Source organism: Megascapheus bottae, chromosome 9, assembly GCF_031878675.1.
Source record: "Megascapheus bottae isolate mThoBot1 chromosome 9, mThoBot2.hap1, whole genome shotgun sequence".
Lineage (NCBI taxonomy): Eukaryota > Metazoa > Chordata > Mammalia > Rodentia > Geomyidae > Megascapheus > Megascapheus bottae.
Genome location: NC_143517.1, coordinates 38,846,705 through 38,866,440, shown reverse-complemented (window position 1 = coordinate 38,866,440; position 19,736 = coordinate 38,846,705). Strand labels below are relative to the sequence as shown.

The 19,736-nt window shown below is 46.8% G+C and overlaps 1 protein-coding gene across 4 annotated transcripts in view; it reads right to left on the bottom strand.

Moving 5' to 3' along the window:
* The window catches only part of Matn2 (matrilin 2), a 124,831-nt gene that overhangs the window by 14,003 nt on the left and 91,092 nt on the right, over positions 1 to 19,736 (bottom strand). For all 4 annotated transcript variants that reach the window (XM_090339118.1, XM_090339117.1, XM_090339119.1 and 1 more), the window contains 6 exons: positions 17,499 to 17,621; positions 11,623 to 11,745; positions 11,229 to 11,351; positions 3,262 to 3,384; positions 958 to 1,080; positions 466 to 588 (listed from right to left, as the gene is read on the bottom strand). In XM_090339118.1, the coding sequence (XP_090195244.1) occupies positions 466 to 588; positions 958 to 1,080; positions 3,262 to 3,384; positions 11,229 to 11,351; positions 11,623 to 11,745; positions 17,499 to 17,621 (738 nt within the window). The remainder of the gene's footprint in view (positions 1 to 465; positions 589 to 957; positions 1,081 to 3,261; positions 3,385 to 11,228; positions 11,352 to 11,622; positions 11,746 to 17,498; positions 17,622 to 19,736) is intronic.

Here is a 19,736-nt window from a genome sequence, read left to right as displayed (position 1 = left end):
GGGGGAAAACAAGAAGAGGGGAGGAGGTAGGAGAGGGAAATGGGAGACAAAAACATGAGAAGGGATATTAGTGTTTGTGAAGTAATGCACTTTCTATCTGGTGAATATAATGTAACCCTTCTATTAATTACAATAAAAAAGAATATTAAAAATTAAAATTTTTTTGAAAAAAAACTTTGGTTGAAAATTTGTTAGTTTTTGGGGGGTTTTCTTGGTGCTAGTCCTGGGGCTTGAACTCAGAGCCTGGGGTGCTGTCCCTGAGATTTTTTGCTCAAGGCTAACGTTCTCCCACTTAGCTACAACTCCGCTTTCTGCTTTTTGCTGGTTAATTAGAAATAAGAGTCTCACAGACTTTTCATCCCTTAAGCCCCTCTGCCACCCTATGCTCTAACTTATAAGACCTGTCAAGAAAAACAAGCACAGAAATCATCTTCTAATTCTTGTCAAAAACTCAGTGAAACTTACGTCTGCAGGTTTTTCCATCATCACGGAGAGTGTACCCCTCAAAGCAACGACACACAAAGGAGTCTTCTTTGCTGACACACAAATGTTCACAGCCATGATCCCTCAAAGCACAGGAATCCAGTTCTGTGAATCAAAGCAGAATGACCAAAATAGGAGGCAAATGATTCATACACGAATGCCTTAATAGTTCATAAAGGCCATTTCAGACTGAAGAGTCAGGTACATGGTGAGTACGTGGCTAGTGCATTAAGGACCACGCGTGAGAAAACGGACAGCAGAAAGGAGCCTGAAGACTCCTCACCTCCACTGATGAGCCACAACCCACTGGCCTGTCCTCCCGCAGGACACAACCCCACAGAGCCCAAGCTAGGGGTCAGCTTCTGTGACACTGGTTAGAAAGCTGTGAAAGGAAGGTGTGGGGAATTAAAGGAAGACCAGGGACACTGAGTCCCACGTCTGGGGACATTCCCCACCAGGGTACTTAGTACTTACTTCTGCAACGTTTTCCATCCTCAGCGAGTCTGAATCCTTCTCGGCACTTGCAGGTATACGACTCACTACTGCTGACACAAACGTGCTCACAGCCATGAGCCACAGCTTGGCAGACATCTTTCCCTGAAGAGAGCAGAGCCAATGAAAACAATGAGTCAACGTCACTTTTGCATGGAAGATCCATCCATCTCAGACACTGGACTCTAATGCCACAGGGGCATCACAGTTGATCTGACTTTAGAGTCCGCACTTAGTGCCAAGATTCAGTCTTTCTGATTATGGTTGCTAGCTGCTCCTTCAGCATCTGGTTTGCATGCAATCAGTCTGTCTGCTGCTTCCTGCAGTCATGGCTTCTCAGACCAGGATGGGAACATTGTTGCTATGATTACTTAGGAGATTAAACTGCAATTTAGATTAGCAGCCCTGGAGTCTAATTTTTGGCTTTATCCCTGATATAATATGATTTAGGAGAAACAGCCCCTTAGAATTTTAATTTTCCTGTCTGAAAAAATGAGAGTAATTATTCTGGCTGCTCATCATTATTTTCTTCAAATAATGTCAGTCAAGTTGCTCTTCTAAAGAGTTTCAAGCGGCTTGAGAAAAAGAGAATAGGGGCCGGGAGTTTGGCCTAGTGGTTAAAGTGCTTGCCTAGCATGCATGAAGACCCGGGTTCGATTCTTCGGTACCACATACATAGAAAAAAGTTGGAAGTGGTGCTGAGGCTCAAGTGGTAGAGCTCTAGCCTTGAGAAAGTCCAAGGACAGTGCTCAGGCCCTGAGCTCAAGCCCAGGACTGGCAAAAAAAAAAAAAAAAAAAGAGAATAGCGCTGGGAATCATTACTCTCTTTCTTTTCACTGGTTTCTACCCAAGGATACCCACTTTGTACTGTGTCATTTTTTTTTTTTTTTGCTAGTCCTGGACCTTGAAATCTGGGCCTGGGTACTGTCCCTAGGTCCTTTTGCTCAAGGCTAGCACTCTACCACTTGAGCCACAGCGTCCCTTCTGGATTTTTCTGTGATGAATTGGAGATGAGTCTTGGGAACTTTCCTGACTGGGCTGGCTTTGAACCGCAATCCTCAGATCTCAGCCTCCTGGGTAGCTAGGATGATAGGCATGAGCCACCAGCATCCACTATGTCTTTTTTTTTTTTTTTGCCAGTCCTGGGGCTTTCTCAAGGCTAGCACTCTGCCACTTGAGCCACAGCAGCACTTCCAGCTTTTTCTGTATACGTGGTACCAAGGAATCAAACCCAGGGCTTTGTGCATGCTAGGCAAGCACTCTACCACTTGGCCACACTTTTGGACATACTATGTTGTTCTTTGTAGGCTTATATTATTTTTTTTTTCTGCCAGTCCTGGGGCTTAAACTCAGGGCCTGGGCACTGTCCTTGGACATTTTCTGCCCAAGGTTACCACTCTTCCATTTGAACCACAGCACCACTTCTGTACTCTAAGTATGTGGTACCAAGGAATCAAACCCAGTGCCCTGTGTATGCTAGGCGAGCACTCTACCACTAGGCCACACTCCTAGCCCCTGTAGGCTTATATTGTATGTGAGAAGAACAGGTGATAGTTGTCTTACTCAGTCAGGCTTATATCACTTAACATCATGATCTCCAGTTTCATTCATCTTTTATTCATTTGTCTTTATGACTAAATATTACTCCATCGTGTATATATACTACAATTTCTTTATCCACTGGTGAGCACCTAGGCTGTTTCCACAGTTTGGTTATTGTGAAAAGCACTGTGAAAAATATGAGTGTGTGCAGGTGTCTTTATGGTAGGCTGCCTACATTCCCACGGGGACATGCCCAGGAGTGGCATGGTTCGTGTTCTTCAGAAAAGGCCTCCTACTTCTGACAGACCAGGACGGTGAACATATTCTTCCTACCTCTCCTCCTGAACAGCTAGGGTTAGAGATGCTCACCTTCAGGCCTGGTGCTGTTTTCCCCTTCTCTCCCCTCCCTCCACACTTCTCTTTCCTTGTCTTTTCTTTTTTGTGCTGTTACTAGGGCCTGAACTCAAGGTCTGGGTGCTGGCCCCTCGTTTCTCTGCTCAAGGCTGGTACTCTACCATCTCTAGCTCTTTGATAGCTAAATGGAGCTAAGAGTCTCAGGGACTTTTCTGCCCAGCTGGCTTTCAACCACAATCTTCAGATCTCAGCTTCCTGAGTACCTAGGATTATAGATGTGAAATATCAGTACTCATGTGGCTTTTGAGAGTGCCTGGCTAATCAAGCAATCAAAAGTGTGGATGCCTGCACAGTTTGAGGTAGAACATAAGCAGCTCCAGAGAAACTTACGTCTGCAGGTTTTCCCATCATCGTTCAGGGCATACCCCTCATAGCACTGGCACACAAACGAGACTTCTTTGCTGACACACAAATGTTCACAGCCATGATCCCCCAAAGCACAGGAATCCAGTTCTGGGAATGAAAGTGGAATTACAGAAACAGGAAGAAAGTGATTCACACACGTAATAGTTCATAGAACACAATTCAGATGGGTGTGGTGGCATTCACCCCCTAATCCTGGCACTCGGAAGGCTGAGGCAGGAGGATTGAGAGTTTGAGGCCAGTCTGAGCCACTTTAAAAAGACCCTGTCTCAAAAACCAAAACTCAAACACAAACCAAACAGACATTTCAGATCCCTTACAATGGTGCCTTTTCCACAAAGCACATCTCAGAATAGAAAACTGTCTGTGAACAAAAGTTCTTAATATATAAAGAGCACATACAAATAAATCAATATGATCACCTCCACAGGAAAACAAACAAAATGGAAAAAGACACATTGCAAAAGGAAAGCTATAAATGTCCTATAGATGACAGAGAGTAGGTCTCCCAAAAATAGCTAATATGGAAAAGCAGAATAAGGGGAGAGAGAGGCTGCTAGCTTGGAGTTTGTGCAATCAGATACAAGTGATTTAACAGTGCCCTGAAGACAGACATATGGCACAGCCAAGTGGTGGTGTCTGGAGAAGTATATCACCCTCTAGAAGGAAGCAGGCATTCTACAGAGGCGGGAAAGGCAAGGACACAGGTGTGACCTTGGCACAGGGGAGCTGCAGGCAGAGTATGTAGAGTAGTGAAGGAAGGGCAGTCACTGAAGGTTTGGGCAGTGTTGTCACACAACCTGCGCACTTTGAAGAGACAGCTCTGCAGAATGGAGTGTGGGTAAGGATCGAGTGACCCACGGGCCCAGACGAGGCTGGAGAGATGTGGCCACACTGTGGCTGCATTGTAACAGCTGAGCCTACAAGGTTTGCTGATGGACTGCTACAAAGGGTCTGCCTTCCTGAGCACAGGATGGGAATGGCAGATAACCCTGGGGTTTCTGGACTGAGCCACTTGGCGGATGAGGCTAGGTGGCTTTTTTTGGGTCAGTTGTGGGACTTGGACTCAGGGCTTAGGTGCTGTCCCTGAGGTCTTTTGCTCAAGGCTAGTACCACTTGAGCCACATGTCTACTTCCAGTTTTTGAGAAGTTAATTGGAGATAAGAGTCAAACTGCCACCCTCGGATCTCAGCCTCCTGAGTAGCTAGGTATCATTGGCCTGAGCCACTGGTCCCTGTGCTGTGTGGCTTTTGTGCACCTATGACAACCAGGCAACACAAGCTTAGCATTGAGGATGGGAGGTCACTGACACTTTCTAGGAACTATACACATTTCTGAGTTACATCAGTCTTTCCAGATGGCGCATGCTTCTACATTGGATGTGTAGACAATAACTTTAAGAATATCATGAATTAAGCATGATTTTGATTTTATTTTGCCAGTCCTGGGGCTTGAACTGAGGGCCTGGGCACAGTCCTTGAGCTTTCTCAAGGCCAGTACTCTACCACTTGAGCCACAATACCATTTCGGGCTTTTTTTTTTTTTAATGTACAGTGTACCAAAGAATGGAACCCAGGGTTTTCATGTATGCTAGGCAAGCTCTCTACCACTAGGCCAAACTCCTGGCCCTTGAAGCATGGTTTTGTTTTTAAAGCATTTCAGCGATGTTCCCTTGTAAGAGTCCTCAAACCACACCATGCTGAATGTGAGCTGTTATTATTCTCATTTACCAGTGAAGAGAACAAAGGTTTGGGAAGGCTAATAATGGCTTGCCAAGATCACTTGTCACTCAGTAGAAGAACTGGACCAAAAACATTATCTTGTGATAACAAATCTCATATGTTTTATTTTCTGACTGCATAGTATTATTATATTCTAGAGTAAGCTCTCAAACATGAAGGGAATTTTGCCTGCCTTTCTGCTGGCAGGACTGCTGCCCAAATCTTGGAACAATGGGAAAATGTTAACTGAAATTGTAACTGAAGAAGAGATCTGAAAACAACGCTGGAGCCGCTGGCTTGCTAGGAGCACAGACTTACTTTTCCAGGCATTCTGGACTCATTATTAATGCAAATCATTGTCCCAGGCTTGGGGAACTCCCTCATGTAGTAGAAAGAAAATGAGAGAGAGACAGAGAGAAAGAGAGAAACAGAGAGAGAGACAGAGAGAGAGAGAGAGGGAGAGATCTATAACAGACAGCTGGCGGGCTATGGAAGGAAGCTTGATTTTGTTCCCTACTGTGAACTTATAACAAGAATCTTCCATTTTCCAAGATAATATAATAGCTATGGTTTTTCAGGCCAGCCTTGCCAAGCTTCCATCTAGACAGACGCCTCAGCACACGCTTGCACCCTGGAGCTTCCCCAAGTCTGTCTTAGTCGGGCTTTTCTTTGCAAGAGCAATGGAGTCAGGTGACCCCAAGGCAACTGAACCAGGCACCCCAGGCTCAGAACCACTGAACCTGTATCTGGCGAGGGTGTGGCTTTCCTTTAGTAGGAAGGCCCGCTGTGGGAGGGCCACACTGGTTGCTTCAAGAAGGTAGGTAAGTAAAGACTACCCAACAACATGATGCTATTTCCTGTGTTTTTTCTTTTCTTCTTTTTTTTTTTTTGTGCCAGTTCTGGGGCTTGAACTCAGAGCTTGAGCACTTTTTCTGAGCTCTTTTTGCTCAAAGCTAGTGCTGTACCACTTGGGCCACAGCTCTACTTCTGGCTTTTTTTTTTTTTTTCACTTCTGGCTTTCTAAGGTAGTTTATTGGGGATAAGACTCTCATGGACTTTCCTGCTTAGGCTGGGTTTGAACTACAATCCTCAGATTTCAACCTCCAGAATAGCTAGGATTATAATCATGAGCCACCAGCACTCAGCTTCCTGAGTTTTCTTATAATCAGAATAAGAGAAGCCAATCCATTGTTACCTCTGCATGTGCTTTTTCTCAGAAGCAGCAAACTGAATTGTGGAGGGGCTGTCATGTTGAACGAGAGATCTGAAGTTAGGAGATTTGAGTTCTAGTCCTGACTCTGCCACAGATGCTCATGGTAGCTTGGGGCATCATTTTTCCTCCTGTGCCTGGGTCCCACAAAAGCAAGTGCTATTCCATCAAGCCTATTACAAAGTGGGTGTGGCTGGACACCTTCCCTCACTCATATAGGTCCCAGATTCCAGTGCTGACACTCAAATCCCTGACATCACAGTATCTGCGGGTGGGTTCTTTGGGAAGTGGCCATTCTCTCCATCTGTGTCTGTCTCTTCCTGCCATGTCACTATACAACCAGAGATGCTGGCTGGCTGAAAGTCAGGAGAAAGTCCTCACCAGAACCCAACTATGCTGGCACCTGACCTCAGATTTCCAGCCTCTGCAAGTGTTGACTGTGGGCAATACGTGACTGTGGTTAAGAAACAATATCCTGTCTGTGGTATTTGTCATGCAACCTGAGCCCTGGGAGGCCGAACTAGGGCCACAGGCCCGGACAGGCCTGGCATATCTGTGTGGGACTAGGAGTATGGCCAGACAGATTCCCAGGGGCTCGAAGGCTTGCATCTCAGCTCCCCATCAGCATCCTTCACAGCCAAAAGGGATGTCTTCTCCAGGAGAGCCAGTGTGTTCCTGGTACATTTGTGAGGCCCTTCTAAGGAAAGTGGGCCTAGTCCTAGGAGATTGGTGTCCACCCCTCCCTGCAAGGAGCTCTTTCAGGCCCCTCCTCAGTGGGGAGAAGTCTGTGGTGGAAGGAGGGATCCTAACATTTAAGGCACTCCAAAATTTCACAAAGCAGTGTCACTAAAGCCCAAAGGCCTGACAGGAATCGCCATTCACAGATGTACCTTCATACGCAGACAAGGGCAACTCCGTTGGCTAGGATAGAAATGCTAAGATTTAAACCCGGGCCTTACATTCCCAGCTTAACACTTCCGCTCTGCCATGCTACTTCTCACATGCCTGCCGAAGTGGGCTGGGCAGGGGAGCAAGTGGGAGGTTCTCCACCAACCCTGGTGAGGAGCGGCCCCCAGCTACCGGAACATTCCTCCTGGAGGACACACCGGTGACAGGCTAGGCGGGGAGGACACCTTACATGGAGGCAGGACAGGCTGGAAGGCTCAGGGCCTGCTCAGAGCAAAGAACCTACAGAGATGACAGGGTCCTGGCTGACAAGGTGGAGTGGGGCTCTCCACATGCCATATCTGGGAGTGAGGAGCCCCTAAAGGTTACTGGACAGCGAGTGAGCAAAGGGCCACCTGTCAAAAGACAGTTGGTCTTCCCCACCCCCCGCCTTTGGGAGTGTAAGGAGAGGCACAGACATGGAGAGACAAAGAGTGAACAAATGCAGCAGTAGTATTCACTAGACACTGTGTTGAAAATGAACTATACAATTTGTATGTGGGGATGGGAGGGGAAAATTGGGAGAGCAGGGGTGGGGAGTTCGACCTAGTGGTCGAGTGCTTGCCTACCATGCATGAAGTCCTGGGTTTGAGTCCTCGGTACCACATACATAGAAAAAAGCTGGAAGTGGTGCTGAGGCTTAAGTGGTAGAGCTCTAGCCTTGAGAAAGTCCAGGACAGTGCCAAGGCCCTGAGCTCAAGCCCAGGACTGGCCCACCCCCCCCCCCAAAAAAAAATTGGGAGAGCGGGCTGGGAGTTTGGCCTAGTGGTAGAGTGTTTGCCTAGCACGCACAAAGACCTGGGTTCAATTCCTTGGTACCATATACGTAGAAAAAAGCCAAAAATGGTGCTGAGGCTCAAGTGGTAGAGCTCAAGCCTTGAGAAAGTCCAAGGACAGTGCTCAGGCCCTGAGCTCAAGCCCAGGACTGGCAAAAAAAAAAAATGGGAGAACATGGGAAGCATGACATTGTCCAAAAAGAAATGTATTATTTACTTGATTTATGTAACTATAATCTCTCTTTATATCACCCTTACAATAACAATAATTATTTTTAAGTTTCTATTAAAAAAAAAAAGACAGCTATCCTCCATCCATTCACTCGATCATTCACTTTGTTGAGCATCTCCTACAGGCCAGACCCTGGAAACTCAGATGGGACTTGGTGTCTGACCTCTGACCTCTAACCTCCAAGAGCACACAGGCCAGTGTGCTCTCACCGTGTGCACATGAGGCTCATGGAGAGTTTTTGGTACTGGTGGGCCCAGGTCCAAAGTCTATTTCAAGGAAACGTCTAGTGAGGGGTGAGGTCTGGTAGATAAGACCACCTCCACTGCCCCTTTGAGGCTGAGGGCAGGAGAACAGGCCTTGTGCCGCAGTGCGCACTTCATCTCAGAGACCTAAGAACCTGGGTGCTCTGGCTCAGGCTCCAGAGGACTTCTGGAAGCTGAGTGAAGGCTCTTCAAATCACATGGTCATGCCTGGGGGCACAGGCTGCCCTGATCTACTGAGCTAGGCAGGCCTGGCTGACCTGAGCTGTGCACCAGGCTTTTCCAAAAAAGGTACAGTCATGTCGGCTGGCTCCGTGTCATCTGGCAGAGGGCTGGGGACCAAACCCCAACCCCAAGTTACTGTGGCCGCAGTGAAAACTTAGCCCGTTATTACAGAACAAGACTGTCATACTGAGTCATTATAGAGCAGACAGAGAGTCTTCAGTGAGAAGCCTGCGCGGTGGGTTAAGACATATCTCTCATGCACTGTGATTCCCTCACGAGGGCTCATAGAGAAATACCAGAACATACTTTTTTGTTTCTTTGTTTCTATTTCCGTACTGACTAGGGCTTGAACTCAAGGCCTAGGTGCTATCCTTAGCTTTTTTGTTCAAGGCTAATGTTCTAACATTTAAGCCACAGCTCCACGTCAAGCTTTTTGGTGGTAAACTGGAGATAACAGTCTTCCAAACTTTCTTGCCCAAGCTGGCTTTGAACTTTGATCCTCAGATCTCAGCCTCCTGAGTAGCTAAAATTATACCAGTGCCTGACTAAAATTCACTTTTAACTGCATTCACTCATGTAGATAATATCACTGTGCCTACACTGTAACCGAGGAAAAATCAGAGGCATAACTCGCATGTGAAGAGGGCAGAGAGAGCAGAGCGGGCTGCATGGCTTTGGAAGTGTCTGTAAGAAAACTTTTAGCAGTCTTGCACCCATCTGATCCCTAGTTCTTAATAATCTCAGTAAAGAAAAGGACAAAGGAAGGTATGGGGAGCCTATGGTGATGGAGACATGAAACTCCTGTCATCTACTTTCTGCATTCTACACCCAGTCCTGGTTAGGCAGTTCTAGCCATCTGTGAGGCAGCTGGGCAGGGAGCCACAGCAAACTGTGACATAGATAACCCATTAACCAAGACCTGAAGTCCAGGCTGGGGAAATATTTCCTCATGGGTAACGTAGACAGACACCCAGCTGTATGGTAAGCTCATCTTCCACATGTGAACTGATGCTATAAAATGTGCATCAATCAATTTATAGCCCCACTGTATCAATGGCCATGGATGAAAAGAGTCAATTATGATCCTTTTCCTCTATTTCAAAGCTTTCTCTCAAATGATTATATTCAGATTTCTTGTTGTACTTGGGAACAGGACTGCAGGGCAGGCTGAAAATACAGAAGCCTTTTTGAGTGAAGGAGGGAGTGTGTGTATGTGTACATATATATACACATATATACATATTATATATATATATATCAGTACAGGGGTTTGAATTCAGGGCTTTCTATTTGACTGGCAGGTGCTTTATCACTTGAGCCACACCTCCAGGCATGCTCATGTTGGTCTGAGCTATGATCTTCCTGTTAACACTTCTTATTGTACCGGGGTGACAGGTGTATAACACCAAGTTGGTGGTAGTGTTCTAGGTCCGGGGCTTGGACTCAGAGCCTGGGTACTGTTCTTGAGCTTTTTCACTTGAGTCTTACCTCTACTTTTGGCTTTTGCATGGTTCATTGGAGATAAGAATCCCACAAATTTTTCTGTCCAATCTGACTTCAAACCAAGATCCTCAGATCTCAGCTTCCTGAGTAGCTAGGATTATAGGCCTGAGCATCAGCACCCCACCCTCCAATCATATATATCCAAGTGGAGACAGGCATTAATGCGCACCCAATCAACATCGTGACAACTTGGCCGTGTGCTGGGACATGAGGAAGCAGGCAAAGGATTCCTCTCTTCCTCCTATAACTGAATCTGGAGTCACACAGAGCAGAACGTGAATCCTCACTTACTAGCGGGTAACCTCGGGCTGTTTCCTTTATCTGAGCTGCAGCAGCTTCCTCATCTGTCCCTGGAGTGCTTATTAGCAGGGCATAAAAACTACTGGCAGTCCACCAGGGGCCCTGGTTATTATTCATCATTATCCTTCAAGGCTGGCTGGCTGAAGGGTGTGTCGAGAGCATCTTAATCCAGTTCTATGGCTATAGAGCTGAACACTGCAGACAGGAGGATTAGAAAGAAGACAGGTGGAGGAAGCCCAGACATTTGTGAGGACCTTGTTCTGCTTCATACCCTGGGAAGAAAGAGCAAGTGCACCAGACTGTGCAAAGGTGAGAGAAAGGGGCGATTGGTCCCACTTTATAACAATCACAACCAATTCTCTCTTCATAACAAATCTGTCCTTTGAGAATTAACCCATTTCCCTGATAAAATCATCAACCCATCTTAACAATCACATCATCTCTGAAGGGCTCTATGTCTCAACACCATGATGGTAATCAAATTTCACTATGACTTCCAGAGAAGACAAATCATACTCAGATTTCAGATCATATTAAGAACCAGGGCTCTACCTTTTTTTTTTTTTCCTTTGCCTGTCCTAGGGCTTGAACTCTGGACCTGGGCACTATCCCTGAGCTACTTTTGGCACAAAACTCACACAGGCTCAGTGATGTCCAGAGAAAGGACACACAGACCAGTGTACATGGCCTCAGCACCCCGTACCCCTGGATACCTGTGCCAAGTCCTATTTGTGCCCGAACCTCAACCACAGTGAGACTCACTTGCACAGGTTTTCCTGTCGCTTCGGAGCACATGTCCCTCGGGGCACCGACAGGCAAAGGACTTTTCTGTATTGACGCAGGAATACTCACAACCATGGTTGCTGAGCAGGCAATAGTCCACTCCTGCAAAACCAAAAGCCGGGTGAGGTCACCAGGCCGCTGTCAGCAACAGCTCTGGGACAGGATGATGGAAGATAAGTGACTAACAGTTTTCCATCCTTGTAGTTGTACAGCCCCACTTTCTGAAGGGGGTTCCCCTTCCATTTCCCTGGTCAGTGCAGAGAACAGAGGAAATGGGGACCAGGCCTGGCCTGCTCTCCCCTGCCATGGCCTCACATTTGACTACCACTGACTACTGCTGCTTCCCAGCCAGGGAGGTGCACGGGAGACTCACGGGAGCAGGTCTTGAGGTCGTCGTTGATGAGGAAGCCCTCGGAGCACTGGCAGACGAAGGAGTCCTCCGTGTTCAGACACAGCTGCTCACAGCCGTGGTCCTGCTGTGCACAGTGGTCCAGCCCTGCATTGGTCACACACACAAAAGCTGGAAGAGAACTGAAGGGGAATGACCCACCAGCCTGCCACCAGAGAGGAAGGCTCCATTCCATCCCACGTCCCTGGCCTCTCTGAAAAGCAGTCTTGCTTGTTTGTCTTCCCGTATCCTTGTTTGAAAAGTGAAGTTTATACACAACTGCAATGACTGGGAAATGTTCTCAAGGGTAATTCTGACACCAGCACTCCTGAGCCAGGGCCTTGGCATGGCAAATCTGCCATCTACCATCATGATGAGAGATGCTGGGAGCTGGTGGGGCTCCCATTTCAGAGAGGAAAGGGAGGCTCAGGAAGAGAACAGCACTTTCCCCAAGCCTTAAGCTGCAGAGCTTAAGAGAGCGGGTTCTCTGCCATCAAATTCCCATGTCCGCCACTCCCTATCTGTGGACAGTGGGCAGTCACTTGGCTTCTCTGCTATCACTTCCTGACTGGAGAAATGCACGTGGCAATGGTGAGAACCAGAGATACATACTAAGTCCTCCTAACAAGAGCTGCCAGGCAGCAACCATTTACTGCACAGCTATTATTATTACCAAGTAATGCAAATATACGCAGCTCCATTTCTATTTGAAAATAAAAAAGAGAACGTGATTAAAACAACAACAACAATTCTCATCATCAGGATATTCAAATTCAGAAAACAAGCAAAGCCTGGGCTGCCTGTGTGGGCCATCCTGGCACCCAAACACCTCACAGCTGGTCCCGGGCTTTCCAGGGCTGAAGGCCAGTGAACACACAGCTGTGGTGGACGGTTCCCACGAACAGCCCTGTGGGCAGCCTCCCAGATTTCCTGGATGGAGAAAATGTACCCCTAGAGACTGGACAGACACTAAAGGCCTTGTGGGGAGTCACCAAGTAAGTGTCTTCACTGTAAAGCCTGAGATCAGCACCTTCTAGAATATTCCACTGGTGGATGCAGCTCCTGCAAACACTGGCAGAACTGCAGGAGCCACAGGCCCATGTTCACATTCTGGTTGTGCCAGAATGTGCCAGTTGCAGCCCGCCCCTCCAAATTGTTCTAATGTTTTTGGATGCTCCAGATGTACTGTTTAAACAGGATAAGAATGGGCTGGGAGCATAGCCTAGTGGTAGAGTGTTAGCCTAACATGCATGAACCCCAGGTTTGATTCCTCAGTACCACATACACAAGTGGTAGAGCACTAGCCTTCAATACAAAGAATCTGAGGACAGTGCCCAGGCCCTGAGTTCAAGCACTAGGACAGGGGAAAAGAACAAAACAGGATAAGAATGAAGATAGCTCATAGTAACCAAAACAGCTTGAAACCAAAACAGGCCTGAGGATCAATGGAATAGAACTGAAGACCCAGAAATCAACCCACAAACCTATGGCCACCTAATCTTTGATAAGGGAGCCAAAAACATAGAATGGAAGAAAGAGCCTCTTTAACAAGTGGTGCTGGCAGAACTGGTTAAGCACCTGCAGAAAACTAACGTTTGATCCTTCTTTGTCACCCTGCACCAGGATTAACTCCAAATGGATCAAAGACCTTGAGGTAAAGGCAGATACCCTGAAAACTTTATAAGAAGGAATAGGAGAGGGGCCGGGAGTTTGGCCTAGTGGTAGAGTGCTTGCCTAGCATGCACGAAGACCCAGGTTCGATTCCTCGGTACGACATACTTAGAAAAAACCAGAAGTGGTGCTGAGGCTCAAGTAATAGAGCTCTAACCTTGAGAAAAATCCAAGGACAGTCCTCACGCCCTGAGCTTAAGCCCAGGACTGGCAAAAAAAAAAAAAGAAAAAAGAAAAGAAAGAATAGGAGATACACTAGGCCTCCTTGGCACAGGTTGAAACTTTCTTAAGACCCAGAAACACAACAAATTAAAGAAAGTTTGGACAAATGGGATTGCAGTAAACTGCAGGGCTTCTGTGTAGCAAAGGATATAGCTAGCAAGTTAAACAGATAGCCCATAGAGTGGGAGAAGATCTTCACTAACCATACAATAGACCTCATATCTAAAATATATCTACAGCTAAAAACATTGAATCTCTCCAAAATAAATCCTCAAAGAAACAACTATCCCATTAAAAGATAGGGTAAAGACTTAAAAAGAGACTTCTCTGAAGAGGAAATAAGAATGGCCTGTAGACACATGAAGAAATGCAAATCAAAACAAATTGGAGATTCAACCTCATCCAGTTAGAATGGCCATGATCAAGATGTCTCATAACAACAAATGCTGGTGGGGATGTCGCCAGGAGGGATCTCTGCTACATTGTTGGTGGGAGTGTAAACTCATTCAACCACTATGGAAAGCAGCATGGCAATTCCTTAAAAGACTAAACATAGAGCTCCCCTATGACCCAGCAATTCCACTCCTAGGCATCTACCCAATGGTCCAGAAACAAGGCATACTAAATCCACTAAAACAACGATGTTCATTACAGCACTATTTACCATAGCAAAGATATGGAACCAACCCAGATGCCCCTCAGTAGATCACTGGATCAAGATGCGGTACTTATACATAATGAAATTCTATGCTGCCATAAGAAAGAATGACATCGCCCCATTTGTAAGGAAATGGAAAGACTTGGAAAAAAATCATATTAAGCAAAGTAAGCCAGACCCAAAGGAACATAGACTCAATGGTTTTCCTCATTTGTAATAATTAGTACACACCTAGGACTCTCCTAGCAGAGGATTATAATAGCTCAAAACCTAGGTGCATAAGGTCATATACAAAGAGAATAAATGAAAGGAACTCTAGGATATGAAAATAAGAGCTTCATCTTGTCTGATTATTGTTCTTAATGTACTATGTTATTTCTCTTCTCTCTTTTTGCCCTTTAATCTCATATTGTTATTGTATCTGACTTTGTTACCTGGTATATTGTATATATGTTTATTTGAAATAGGAAAAGGAAGGGGGTCAAACAAGATGATTGGGAGGGGGTGGGAGGAGGGAAATAGGGACAAAAACATGAGAAGGGGTATCATGTGTGCACCTACTACCTGACAAATATAACTGTAACCCCTCTATACATTACCCCAACAATTAAAAAAAAAAGAATGAAGATAGCTCATCAGCCTATTGGGGGACTCAATAGAGTTGTTTTATGGCAGATTTTGCCTGTGTCTAAGCCAAGTGGGTGCCATAAAAAGCACAGCTGTCATGGCCTGGGACTTACGAGTTCTAAGGGGCAGTGGAAGGCCCTGGCTTTCCCTGAGAATGCCTAGACTGAAATGGCTTAGTTTATACATTTTTTACCCAGAGTTCCAACTTAGGATCTGATGCTTTTGTTCAGTGGCCGTGCTTCCAACCCCTTGGTTTATTCTTTCTCTCTTTTTTGTTCATTCCTTCTGTCTGTCTATCTGTCTTTTCTATTTTAGTACTGGGGATTGAACTCAGGACATTGCACTTGCTAAGCAAGTGCTTTGCTACTGAACTATGTCCCAGCCCTCGGTTTATACTTTCTTCGAGTTTACTAAATCTTAGAGGAAATTTGAGATTTCATTCTCCACTTCTGAGATCTTTGATACTCCCCAAAGCATGCTGGGAGCAAAGCAGGCAGGTTATGGCAACTTGGTAGCCAAGTGGGAAGGGTTCAGCGAAGTCAGGTCCAGCCTGCCCTAGGACACCTGTCAAGAGTAGCAGTTGGCAGAGCCCACACTTCTGGAAAAGTCAGGGTTTGCCCAGATCCACCCATTTGCAACTTCCTTGTTGAATAGAGGGCTTCTGAACCCAGAAACACGCAGAGGCAAATGCACATCAGAGTGCTGACCTCTGACACTGGTCCTTAGAAAGCCCATGTGAGGCACTTTGTTCCATCTGAGGACGGAGGAGAGCAAGCGTTCCTGAGCTGGCTCTGTACCTCATACATCAGTGGTGAAACTTTCCTTCCTCCAAGTTCCGGGTCCAAATGCTCAACAGTTGCACTGTCTCGCTCACAGACTATCTCTGTCCTGGTGGCAGGAGCAGATGTGTGGCGTGCTGGGTGGAAAGCCACACAAAGGGACCCTTCTTCAAGAGCTGGGTCACTGCCCCAGCTTCCAGCCTACCAGGGCCACAAGGATCCACCACAACCCCATGCACTCCCACCCCGCTGGCCCAGACCATGGAGACTGTACCTCATAAGAAGTGCCAGAAGAGTCCAGCTGGCAAGGCCAGCAAGTTCCCCTGGGTTCACATCACCGAATGGAGCTTTGTAGGGGCTCAGACACAAAAAAATAAAGAAAAGGCTCCACCAAAAGTTCCACGTTCCTCAGCTTTGCTTTCAGGGCAGCCTGAGCTCTCTCCATGAAGGCCTCCTAACCCAGCCTGAGGCCCACACTTGTGTTTTTTACAGCCTCTCTCCATGTGGACTGTGGCAAGGCTTTGCCCGGATGTTTGTCCTGCCCTAGGCGCTAGGCTAAGAGGCTGAGGGTCTCAGAGCCATCTCTAAGGGATCGATACTGCCATCGTCTTCACCTTTAAAAGAAGATAGGACGAGTCACGTGTACAGTGTGGCAGAGCTTAGGTTTGAATTTAAGTCTATCTGCCTTACTAAGTGCTTTAGCAGCAAAAAATAATAGTAGGTCACATTTATAGACCGCCACGCCTAGAAGCACTGTTCTGGGTATGTCATGCTATTGATTTTTTTTTTTTTTTTTGATACAGAGGCTTGAACTCAGATCTTGGGCACTATCCCTGAGCACTTTTTTTTTTTTTTTGGCCCCTTTCTCTTTCTGGCCCCGCTGGCTCTGGCCCCGCTTGCTCTGGCCCCGCTTGCTTCCGCCCGGCTCGCTCCCGCACGCTCCTGGCCCGCTCGCTCCGGCCGGCCAGCTCTCGCTTGCTCCTGGCTCTGCTGGCTCTGCTCGCTCCGGCCCCTTCTCGCTCCGGCCTCGCTGGCTCTGGCTCGGCTCGCTCCCGCACGCTCCGGCCCTGCTCGCTCCGGCCCCCGCTCGCTCCGGCCACCACTCGGTTGGGCTCCGCTTGTTTGCTTTCGCTCTCTGTCGCCGTCGCAGTCTTGTCTCTGCCACTTTTCCGGCTTGGTTGTGTCTCGTCTCTGCCACTTCCGGCTTGGTTGTGTATGTGGGATACCGAGGAGGAATCGAACCCTGGTCTTTGTGCATGCTAGGCAAGCACTTTAACCGCTAGGCCAAACTCCCGGGCCCTATCCCTGAGCACTTTTTACTCAAGGCTGATGCTCTCCCACTTGAGCCACAGGCCCATTTCTAGCTTTTAGATGGTTAACTGGAGAGAAGTGTCTCACAGACTTTCTTGCCTAGCCTGTGTAGCTAGGATTCTAAGTATGAGCTGCTCGTGTCCAGCTCTTTTAGTTTTTATTCATTTATTTTTAATAATTTATTTTTTAATGAATTTATTAACATTGATTTTTACATCATATTTCAAATGACATATTTAACAAACAAATATTCAGGAAGGGAATCTCTATAATATTTTATTTTTGAAGACAAGATCTTGCTTTATAGGTCAGGCTGTGCTCAGAATTGTGATCTTCCTACCTCAGCCTGCCAAGTGCTGGGAATTCAGGCAATTTGTCTCCATATTAGCACATACTGATTCTTGAAAATGCACACAACCCAATCTATGGGGTAGGTGGTTCTAACGGTCCAACCACATGATAATAGTGAAGATAGGAAGCCTGTGTTTGTTGGTCTATCAGGCCCTCAGAAGGGCCTGCTTGCTAGTGAGCCTGGAGACCTCGGGCAGACCATCACCAGCCACCATGCCTACCCCCCAGGGGGCTCAACTCACGGCTGCAGGTCTTGCCATTGGGATCCAAGGTGTAGCCTCGGCGACAGCGACAGTAATAGCCCCCCTCCGTGTTGACACACTCGTGCTCACAGCCAGGTTTATTCAGTGCGCAGTAGTTAATCCCTGAGGTGAAGAGAGATGAACCTTCCTTCAGATTTTGGACACCCCGCCCTTTCCAGGGGCTCCTACAGTCTCTAAGGAAAGAGTTTGCGGGTGCTGTTTCTATGATAACAATCACTAATGAACTTACCAGCCAAGTGCCAGGCTCTGAGCTAGATGTATGTAGGGGATGAGAAGACTGATAAGACCACAGCTCCTGCTTCCGGGGGTTTGTGCACAGTGAGGAGGCAGACTCAGGAAAGAAATCACAGAGGAGCTTCCCCCTGGGACCCTGAGATGTCAGGATAGCCCTCCCTGGGGAGGTGACAGCCAACTGGAGGCCACAAGGAGGAGGAGAGTTAGACAGCAGAGGGGCTGAGGAAACAATGAGCATGAGGTCCCAGGAACGAGTGTGAGGGCTGTACCAGAGGCTGGCCAGGATAGGGGCAGACAGTGCAGGGTCCAAGGTTCAGCAAGAAGCAACCCAGGCTCTACTTGGTGTTCTGAGTGGCAGTAAAGGTGGAGGTTTTATGGCCTCTGAGAATGTGGAGTGGGAAGTGGGAAGGTGGGAGTGAGAAGCTTGTAGTAGAGAGGAGAAGGCAGGTGAACCTCAGGAAACATCTGGAAAGCAAGCATTCTGCAGGACACAGAGACGATGGTACACCAAAAGAGAACCTGAGGCTTGCGATGCTATCTGGATGCTTCTATATTGTTTCCATCCTCTTCTGATGGCCAAAGCCCAGGTTGAGCCTCAGTTGAGTTGAGCTGAATTGTGTTGAAAGCAAAGAGCTGAGAGGTAAAGGCCACACATCCCAGCTCATGCCTTCTAAGGAAGATGGAACAGCTAAGAAAATCCAATCACTGTCTTCCTCAAGTTAGCCTGATCTGCAGGCCTCAAGACATGTAGGGCACTTCTGCCTACAATGACATCTAACAGTGCCATCCCATTATTCAGTGTCTAACTTAGAAAAATATCCAGGTATTTAAGGGAGTTGTAATTAAGGGTCAAAGCCAGGTGTTGTGGTTTGTGCTCATAATTCCAGCTACTTGGAAGGTAGAGATCAGAAAGATTCACAGACAAAAAGTTTGAGGGCAATACGTGAAAGATGTAAATATGTCTCCATTTCAATAACCAAGTCAAGTGTGATGGTTTACTCTGTAATCCCACATATGTGTAGGTACATGTATGTAAATGGCGGGAGGAGTAAGTTGGTATGCTCCTACAAGACGCTATCTGGAAAAAAAAATAACAAAAGTACAAAGTACTGAGAATATGGCTCAAATGGTTGAACACTTACTTAGCTAGGATTATAAATATAGACCATCATGCCCACATTTTAAATGGCCTTTGTATGTGTTAATTCACAAAAGAGTTGGAACCTAAATGAGAAGACTGAAAACGTAGACATTTAGTGAGTGCAAACAGGAAGCTATAATGCCATCTGAATGGCATAGAGGAAGTTCCAGAAAAACTAGGTAGATTTAAAGCAATCAGTTGAAGCAGTTGTTCCTTCTTTTGAAAATGGAAATCCAGGCCAGGCATTGGTGGCTCACTCGTGTAATACTAGCTACTCAGGAGGCTGAGATCTGAGAATCAAGGTTCGAAATCAGCCTGGACAGAAAGGCCTGTGAGATTTTTATCTCTAACTACACCAGCAAAGAGCTGAAGGTAGAGCTGTGTCTCAAATGATAGCGTACCGGCCTTGAGATTTGCCACAAATGAGTATTAAGGACTAGTGGTTACTGCCACAGCCTACAAATAAATGGTGCAGTCTATTGATCAAGTGGCACCTCTGGCAAACCTGGGTGATCACTGTCTCGGAGGCTTCTGTTCCTCCAAGTGCCTGCCAGGACCAGGTATGGAGGGAGCGGCAGGATCAGGGGAATCTTAGGCTATTGACTAGACATGCAGGGTCTCCACCAATGGCCACTCGTCTTTCTCCCCTCCACCAGTAACATGTAAGAAGCTTACAACCATGATGCATGTCTAAGTTGAGCCAGATGTAATTAGCCTCCACATAAAAGCTCTGGAACCATATCTCTGGGTCCAGCTGAGACTGATTTTCCCTGGTTCAGGTCCACCCCCAACATGTTCACCCCTAGAAAAAGGTGACAAGGGGCCGGGAGTTTGGCCTAGTG